General features: G+C 35.0%; 1 protein-coding gene across 5 annotated transcripts; it reads left to right on the forward strand.

The window, feature by feature from the left end:
- The first annotated feature begins 1,141 nt into the window (after window positions 1-1,141).
- LOC107613393 (1-acyl-sn-glycerol-3-phosphate acyltransferase BAT2, chloroplastic) lies at window positions 1,142-8,349 on the forward strand. Of its 5 annotated transcripts, none has more exons than XM_021109242.2 (9): window positions 1,142-1,486; window positions 2,731-2,798; window positions 3,068-3,275; window positions 4,317-4,666; window positions 5,439-5,496; window positions 5,913-6,098; window positions 6,188-6,597; window positions 6,739-6,840; window positions 7,982-8,349. In XM_021109242.2, the coding sequence occupies exons 4-9, from the start codon at window positions 4,571-4,573 to the stop codon at window positions 8,183-8,185; spliced, it is 1,056 nt and encodes a 351-aa protein (XP_020964901.1). In that variant the 5' UTR covers window positions 1,142-1,486; window positions 2,731-2,798; window positions 3,068-3,275; window positions 4,317-4,570; the 3' UTR covers window positions 8,186-8,349. The 5 variants fall into 5 exon arrangements, with proteins under 5 accessions (XP_020964901.1, XP_020964902.1, XP_088352719.1 ...); XM_021109243.2 differs by having other exon boundaries at window positions 3,206-3,275; XM_088496593.1 differs by having other exon boundaries at window positions 2,731-3,275.
- The last annotated feature ends 1,123 nt before the right edge of the window (window positions 8,350-9,472 follow it).

A 9,472-nucleotide genomic window follows, 5' to 3' on the forward strand; every position in this document is an offset into this window, starting at 1 on the left:
GTGCTTCTTAGCTAATGCTTCTGCGTTTGCGTTTGCGTGGTTCAACCTCCTCAGCTGCTGGTTCATTCCAACTCACTAACACACTTCTCTTCAACTTCTTCTGCAATGGCTGCCACTGAAGAATCGCTCCGCAAGGCCCTCACGAAAAGCAATCTGCCGTCGAGGCTCAGGGAAATGCTGTCCGTGCACTCAAGGCCGCCGGAGCACCCAAGTCTGACATCGATGCCGCCGTCCAGTCACTCAACGCACTCAAGCTTGAGAAGAACGACGTCGAGCGCCAGCTCCAGTCAATCCTCTCCGCCGACGGTGGACTAAGCAGGGAGGCATTCCGTCAGGCAGCTGTCAACACGCTCGAGCGCCGCCTTTTCTACATCCCATTGTTCAAGATCTACCGCGGTGTGGCCAGCCTCTATGACTACGGCCCTCCCGGATGCGCTGTCAAGTCCAACGTTCTCGCCTTCTGGCGCCAGGTATCCACAATTTGTTCAATAACTGATTTGAATTAATTGAAAACTTAGGGCTTTCGAATTGCGGTTTTGGTTAAGGAATTTTATAACACTATTTTAGTTCTTTTTATATATTTTAATAAATATATAATAGATTAAGGTGCAAGCTAGGAGGCATTTCAAATTTAATTTCTTTTATTTTTTTTTTCAATGCTTTTTGTTTAAATCCCACGAAAATACCCATGAGCTACATATCCAATTTTCGTTCACATTTCTGTGGCTCATCAAATACCAAAAGAAAATTCACTAGCCCAATCTTTCCGTTAGCTTCCCTAAACTACCAATTAGCCGCTATCAAAGAATGGCTTTCCACAATGAGAAACAAATGTCTCTGTCCACAAGGTAATTAACAATGACATCTTTTTGGTTTAAGATATTACAGGTCAAAAGATCTCTCTGTACACCAATGTTTTGAAAACCGGTTCGAACCGGTTGAATTGCGAACCGATGAGAATTACGGTTCGATTATATGCCAAAACCGAAAAAAAATAAAAACCGTTTTTGAACTGTTAAACTGGCCGGTAACCGGTCAGTCGAACCAAACCAGGACCCGGCCGGTTTTTTACTTTGCCCAAAAATGCTGAAAACGCAGCCGTTTAGTATTCAGTAACACCCCCCAACCCTTACCAGTTACCAACCCTAACTCACTCAACTCTCTAACGGTGCAGCAGCACACCTTCCCTCGTCCCTCCTATCACCCTCGAGCTGGCCGTTCCTCTCAACGCCGGCGAGCTCAGTCCCTCCCTTTCGTTCAGCCTCCGGAGTGCTCCTGACGCCGTCGCCGGTTAGAGCTTCGAAGCTCACTCGGTCCCTCACTCAGCTAACGTCTCAGACTCTCAGCAGTGGAAGCATAGTCACCGGGCTCGCCTCCTGCCTCCGTCGCGAAGCTCTGTTCCACCGTCACCGGCGCCATCTCTGTTCCTGCCTCCGTCGCCATCTCTCCCTTTCCAGCGCCGTCATCCTTCCTTGTATTTGAAACTGTAATGGAGCCTCAGCTTGATTCTGATTTGTTTTTATTCTGAACTTTTTTATTCTGATTGTTGGTTTGATTCTGATTTAATTTTATTCTTCCCTAGTCCTCCCCATTGTTGATTCTGATTTGTTCTTTGGTTGGGTTGTTCTTGATTCTTTGGTTTTACTTTGAATTTTTAGTTCTGTTTTTTTTTATTAATTCTGGTTTAGGATTGATTCTATGCTTTTGACTCATTCAATGAATTTTTTCTAATTTATCTGTTCTATTGCTGATTTATTTCTTTAATTCTGGTTTTTTCAGATTTTATTTCTCTCTTATATTTTATTAGTTGCCAAATCAGAAGGTACAATTTAGTATTATGGCTGATTTGGATTTGCTAAGGAAGATTCAAGATTTATTATCCCTCTCTTGGGTTGAATGAAGTTTTTGTTAAAGTTAAAAGAATGTATCTGAGCAATTGCAACATGCATTGTTATTATTACACACAGCAATTTGATGATTTGTTTGATCTTTGTTGCCTGTGTTGTTGATGGCCTGAAATTTTGAGCTGTTTGTTAGATATGAGTTTAGATTGTGATAAATTTTGATAATTGTTATGTTTTGAGAAGGTTTGGCTCAGTGATTAGGTTGAGTTTAATTGCAGAAGAGGTCTTGCTACTTTGTTGAATGCTGCAGTTTAATCACCAAATTAGACTTTTTTAGTCTACTCTATATCTCTTTCTACCTACTCTATCTGTGTATCTGCACATTTTAATTTCTTGCAAGCAACTCATCGCAAATAAACATGGTTCCCATTGTTTACATGAGGGGTTTTTTGAGGTGTATATACTTGCTTTTATATTTCTTTCATTTATTTACTCTTTTGATTTGCTGCTTGTTTGGACTTACATATGATGGATTATTATTGCCTTCTTACTGCAAAACACTTGCATAAATGAAATTGTGTAGATCAAATAGAATGTGATTATTAGCATATTTATTCTTTGTAAATTAATTCTTATGTATGTTGGTGGGCATCTCTCTAGGATATGTGATTATTAGCATATTTATTCTTTGTAAATTAGCATATTTTTTTGTTGTTATTTAACTTTTGAGTTTGTATTTTGATAAGATTATAATACTCGGTTGATGATATTCATATAATGCTTTTAATTTGAAAGACATTTTAAGGTTTATACTTTATATAGACTATATTTATGTTTTATGGTGGTTATTTATAATTTATTTTTTATTATAAAACGGTTTTTTCAGTTGAACCTCAGTTGAACCGGTTGGACCAATAAACCAGTGAATCAGTAGCTAAAGTGGTTCGATGACCGGTTCGGTTTTTAGAACCTTGCTCTACACTCTTCTTTTAATAAATGTATCCTGTCACTCAATTATGATCAATAGAATTCTTTAATATAAATTTTTACGTCGCTGAACAATAGAATAGCTATATACCAATAAAGTGGTCTAGTACATGTAAAAACTTTTTTATTTAGAAGTTAGATAATCATTAATTTACTAGTATATCGATAAAATATACTGGCACATGTGAAAATCTTTCTATATTTTTCAGTAATTTATTTTTACTATAAGTTTTTAGCCATTTTGCATGGTCCATACTCTTCTCCGCCGCGATTCTCCTCTACGCTGCTACTCCGTGCTCTCCTCTCCGCTGCGCCATCCCCCACTTCGTCCGCTGCTCCGTGCTCTACATCGTCGCTCGTCGTCCGGACGAAAGAAGCCTTCGTCTGCCGTCGACAGCATCGCCGCTGCAGCCGTCGGTTGTCCCTCCTCCTCCTCCACTTCAGGTTGGATACTCTCCCCCTCTCAGTAATTTATTGCACTAAAGTTTTATTCTGCATTTTTTGTGCTTGTTTGTTTTGAATCTCGGTGATTTTCAGCATGCTTGTGCTTTGAGCCTTGCTTGATTTTCCGCAGCTGCAGCATGCTTGTGCTTGTTTTGTGCATTTTTTGTGCTTGTTTTCCCTTGAATAAGCATTAAGGAACTAAAAGCTTTTGATTAAAAAAATGATTCAATAGGCTAAAAATTTCAAAAAAATTTTAATAGTACAACTCTTAATCTGAGCTCCTAGTAAAAATTATTTTGAAATTATTTGGGTGGCTAAGCCTTCTTAGTTGGTAAAGGCTTGGCTAGTGTGCACGTATACAAGTTTTAAGCTTTGAAGTCATTTGAGCGTGCAAACAATGAATTAATTGTGATTTGGATTAATTTAGTTTGGTGCATTTTAAGGGTTAGTGGGGTTAGAATTTTGGTTAGGCAAGTTCAGATGGAAAATCAATAGAGTTGTTCCCTATTAATATGTGTTCACATGATAAACGTTTGGTCTTAAGCTATATCTGAGAAATTATCTATTTTAGTATCTGTTGTTTATGGTGCCAGAAAATGATCGTTCTAGTGAAGAAGTAAAAAAGCTTTTGTAGCTGGTGCATATAATGTATATAGTGTGTGGTTATTGAATTTCGAAAATAGTGTGGTAAAAGAAGTGTTTTTTTCCTTTGGAAAAAGAAAATTAAATTCAAATCGTAATAGTATTATAAATTCTTCATCTATTCTGCAGGTTGATGTAATTGATCAACGGTATCTCTTGTTTTATCTTTTTCTTTGTGTTTTTTAATGGAACTTGTTATTCATTTTTACGATGCTAATGTGTGAACACATATTAAGCTCGAAAAATTACAAATCTTTATGGTTGAGCAAAGAGTATTAGTCAACCACACGGTTATGTTAGAAGTCAAAATCCATCAAGAGAAATTAAGTCTTTATACTTTAAATGGTGTTTTGTTTATGATGTATGTTGACACATTTATGTATTTCGTTTTTTTAACAGAGAACTTGAAGTTGTTTGTTGGAAGTTATAACCCCACTTATCACTTTATCACTCCTTTTCTTCCCTCCCCGTGCCATCACTTCACAAAGCAATCTCCACACTCCATTACTCCAGTCACCCACAAATCCTATCACCCATTCCCCCCACAGTCCCTCACTTCTTATTCTTCTTCAACCATCACCACGAGAAAGCCAGTTATGCTGTTGCACATGACAACGCTGTGAGTCCGTCACGCCATCCCTATTGCCATAGCTATGTCCTCTGTTCACGCGCTCCTGTCTACTTCACTTTCCCAGTCACCGTTGTCGTCGATGTTTTTTAATTCCAGTCCCTCAATGGAGATGTTTCAGGTAGTTTTTTTTATTATGCTGTTTTATTTTATGATTGTGTTTATGATGTTGTTCTGTTATGCATTTGGGTTGCTGTGAAGGATATGAATTCAAATGCGATTAAGTCAAATTCTGGTTTTAGTTTCGGTTGCTGAGAAGCATACTATTTTGTCTCTGTTTCTTGGGTTTTATTAATGAAACTTTTTTAATTTCCAGAAGTAAATGAGTTCAAATGTCAATTTTATTTTCCTTAAAGTCAAATGCCGATTTTAATTTTCAGATGTTTTGCATTCATGCTTTGAAGTCTTAGCTTTGACATGAAATTGTTGAATACTAGAATGTATACATCTAGCATGCTAATTTGCTGTTTACGAGTATTAGATATTAAAATTAACTTTGTATTTTTCCATAATTTTCCCAACACATTATGTTGATTCCCAGCCCACTATCAGTTATTCTTTTTCATTTATTGCAACATTGTGCAACTCATATTTGATGTTTTACAGTTTTAGGTTTGTGGAACAAAATCCTACGTGATGTTTTGCAGTTATAACTTTGTGGGCATTATTTTAGAATAATTTATGTCATATTTTTTGTTGAAAATATAAAATGCACATAGGACAGCTGGAATGGTTTTTTTACACCAATGTTACATAGGACAAGTTTAAGACAGAAAACCGATATGAACAAATCCATTCCAATTCAGTTCGGTTTGGCAGCTTGAAAAAACAGGACCATTTCACCCTGAATTGAACAGGTTTTGTTTATGTTGTTTTACTTCCATTGGTTGCAGTTGTGTACTTATAAACGACCAACTTATGATCATCGAGTTTTGAGGACTTCACTTAGTTGTAAGTGTTCTTATCTCTTATCTCTCTTGTCTTTCATGGTATTAGTTCTCTTTTTTTAAAAACTACTTAATTGTTTTTCTCACTTGATATCTAGTGCTTGTTTATATGCAATTGTTTTTATTTAAAAAGATATATATATATATATATATATAATGATTGAACAGTTTGGTATGGTAAAGAGTAAAGAAACTAGAAGTGAAGCATCTTTTTAGATGTGTTACAAATAGACTAAATTGAGCCATGGCAGTTTCCTACACACATTAGTACCTTTGTTAGTTGAGTTTTGACAGAAGGACTAATGTGATTCATACTTTTAAAACTCATAACTTAGGGGCTAACTGATTTTCGGGTGAAAATTCATTTACCAAATTGAGTCTTATCTCAACAAACAGTGTTGGTTGTTTATCTTTGTATAGATGCCCAAAGAAGATTGACAGGAATACCCAGGAAGCACAGAAATGATTTGTGGGTATCTTTTTGTCCCAACGAGGAGTTATGTAGGCCTCGTTATAGTTGCAATTTGCGCTATCAGAATAAGCATGCCAGAGACACATTTGCAAGATGCGAACTTGCAGCAGCGGGAGATAGTCACTCATTGTCAGGTATAAAAATCCTTTGATCAGATTTCATGTGTAGCAACAATAATGTTTAAATGGAATGCCAATTCACCTATTGGTGTTTGCTTAATTAGCGGATCTGAAAATGGAATCAAAAGTTAGGGGAGCTTGTTTTTATGCTGTCACCGCCCTTTCCGCCGTATTTCTTTTTGTGCTGATGCTGGTTGGACATCCATTTGTACTACTATTTGATCGTCAACGAAGAAAATTTCATCATTATGTTGCTAAAGTCTGGGCTTCACTCACAGTTGCTCCATTTTATAGAATAAAATTTGAGGGGTTGGAGAATCTGCCACCTCCTGATACTCCTGCTGTGTATGTTTCCAATCATCAGAGTTTCCTTGACATATATACTCTTCTCACTCTAGGAAGAAGCTTTAAATTCATAAGCAAGACTGGGATATTTCTCTTTCCGATAATTGGGTGGGCAATGTTTCTTCTAGGCACCATTCCTTTGAAGCGCATGGATAGCCGAAGCCAGATGGTATACTTCTGCGATTGATGCTGTGGATAATTTTACTTGTTCTTGTTGATTCAGTACCAATGTCTTCCATGAATTTATTTCTAAATTGTGTTTATATATGATTTTCAAAGTCACAGTTCTGTTATGCTTCTTCACATATAGGATTGTCTTAAACGATGCATGGATCTTATCAGGAAGGGAGCCTCGGTCTTTGTCTTTCCAGAGGGAACACGCAGTAAAGATGGAAAACTAGGTGCTTTCAAGGTTTGTATCTCAAGTCATGTAATGATTTTTATCTGTCTATAATCATGTTTAAGGATGCAAACAATTTTAGGTTATTCATTAATGACCAATGACCAACAGTTCCTTAATGTATTTTAGTTTTTCATTTTGAGTAAATGGACAAAAGTACATATGAAAGGGTTTGTGGTAGACAAAAGTACATACAAAAGATTGTAAATATCAAAGTATACTCGAAATATTGTTTTCGATGGACAAAGATACCATGCCGTTAGTGGGTTTGTAAGGCCCGTGGTATACTTTTGTCCATCGAAATAAATCTTTTGGGTGTACTTTCATATTTACCAACTTTCTGGGTATTTTTGTCTATGTCAAACTCTTTCATGTGTACTTTTGTCCATTTACTCTTTCATTTTTTAATTCTTTTTCATTATGGTAAATTCTTAAGGGGGGGTGTTGAATTTTACACCACATGCTAACTTACCTATAGCAAATTGAACCCCAATCTACTGGTTATAAAATTTATCAGCAACAAAGCCTTATCCTAGTGTTAATAATCTAAGGAAAGTGAAAAAACCACACCATAAAAGCTAGCTGTTAAGGGAGAAAACCACTCTCTTTAAATACATCAAGCATCCCATACTACCTGATATGGGACTTTGGACACCCCATAATACCCTAGTCTCTAACAATACACCACCCTTGGAGAGCCCACATCCTCGGCGGCTTCACTCTTTGACACCGACCCAGTGGTAGCAACTTTGCTACCCGCTATCAGCATCTGGCCTATGGGTAGCACTTTCCATGGCACCAACAACTAAGGCTTTGATACCTTTGTTAAGTACCTAAAGAAAGTGAAAAACACCACCTTAAAAGCTAGCTGTTAAGGGAGAATAACCACTCCTTAAATATAACATGAAGCATCTCATGCTACTCGATGTGGGACTTTAGGCACCTCATTATACCCAATTCCCGAACAGTTAACTTCATAGAACAGGCCATGTCACAGTTTAAATTCAGCCTATTTTTACTTAAATTGCTGTTAATAATATCATCCAAAGTTTTCTCGGGTTTCTTTCCACTTCGGGCTATTCAGACATGTTTGTGTGTAAGATTTTGTCAATGAACTAATTCTAAATTGTTATAATTATTTGGGGATTTTCAGAAAGGTGCCTTCAGTATTGCTGCCAAGACAAATGCTCCAGTGGTACCAATAACCCTTATTGGAACTGGTCAAATCATGCCAGCTGGAAGAGAGGGTATAGTAAACATAGGTTGGGTCAAAGTTGTTATTCATAAACCTTTACGTGGGAAAGATGCTGAAATGTTGTGCAAAGAAGCTAGGACGACAATCGCAGGTGTATTGTAATCACTCAAACCTGAGAGATGCTATGCACGAGTTCTTTTTCATTTCTTCCCTGTTACCTAACTCAGCAACTTCGAGGGGAAAATCCCATAACCACATTTGCATTTGTAGGGTCAAGAATTAGAAACTTTAAAAGAAATTAAAGAGGGATTGTCATCCCTAATGAGAGAATTCTGATCCCAACTATAATCCTATGTTTTTAATTTAAAATAATAGAAAATTTATATTTTATAGAATAATCTTTTTATCACGCAATATTTTTTGAAGAAATTTTAACGAAAGATAAAAATAATTTTGCAGTAAATAGAAGGGATTATGGATTTTTTGTATACTCAAAACAATTTAAAATTGGTGCAACGATAACCATTTTGTTGGTGTTTAAAATTTGGAGCGTTGCCAGTTTGTTCAGAATCTTAGTGTCAGGAAGAAATGACCAATTTAGTTTCTGTATCTTTTAAGACCTATTTGAGACGTTTGATTTTTTAAAGATTATTGTGATCTTTTTGTAGCAATTCATTCTTATCTTTTAAGGTCTTGTAGTTATAGGCATAGAAGTATTAAATATTGGTTGGACACCCACCTCTTTCATACTATAATTTAAGTTTTGTTTTAACCATAGGAGTAGAAAGAGAAGCTTTTTAAGTGTGTGTTTGGATTGTGGTTAGTCAAACTGGAGTTTGAATAAAAGTGATTTTATAAAATTGATTTTAGATAGAAACTGGAGTTTGAATAAAAGTGATTTTATAAAATTGATTTTGGATAGAAGTAAATTTGTGTTAACATGATTTATGTTTGACAATTTTATACTAAAATTGATTTTGATAAAATAAATATTGTTTGGATAATATTAGTTAAAATCACTTTTAGATAGATAATTACTAAAAAGGACATGATATTAAATTATAATGTTATTTTTTTATATATATATATTTTTTTCTTATATGTTTTTATATAGTATATTTTTAGTATTTTTAGTACTTTTTTTTAGTACGCTATAATTTTTTACTATTATTATTATTTATGGTTATTTTTTTTGTTTAATTTATTTTACTTAATGGGATCAATAAATTATATTATAAAAAGATAATAATAAATATAATATACAAAAATTACTATTATAAAAATATATAATGTCAAATAAAAAATTAATAAAAAATATAAATAATAAATAATAAAAAAAAGAGCTAATGTAAAGAAAAATAATAAAAATTTTATAAATAATACAATAATCTATTAATATATAATAGGAGAGTAGTAATAGGTTCTTTATTCGACAAGTGGCACATTCAG

This window comes from Arachis ipaensis, chromosome B8 (genome assembly GCF_059453495.1).
Source record: "Arachis ipaensis isolate K30076 ecotype BB chromosome B8, ASM5945349v1, whole genome shotgun sequence".
Classification (NCBI taxonomy): domain Eukaryota; kingdom Viridiplantae; phylum Streptophyta; class Magnoliopsida; order Fabales; family Fabaceae; genus Arachis; species Arachis ipaensis.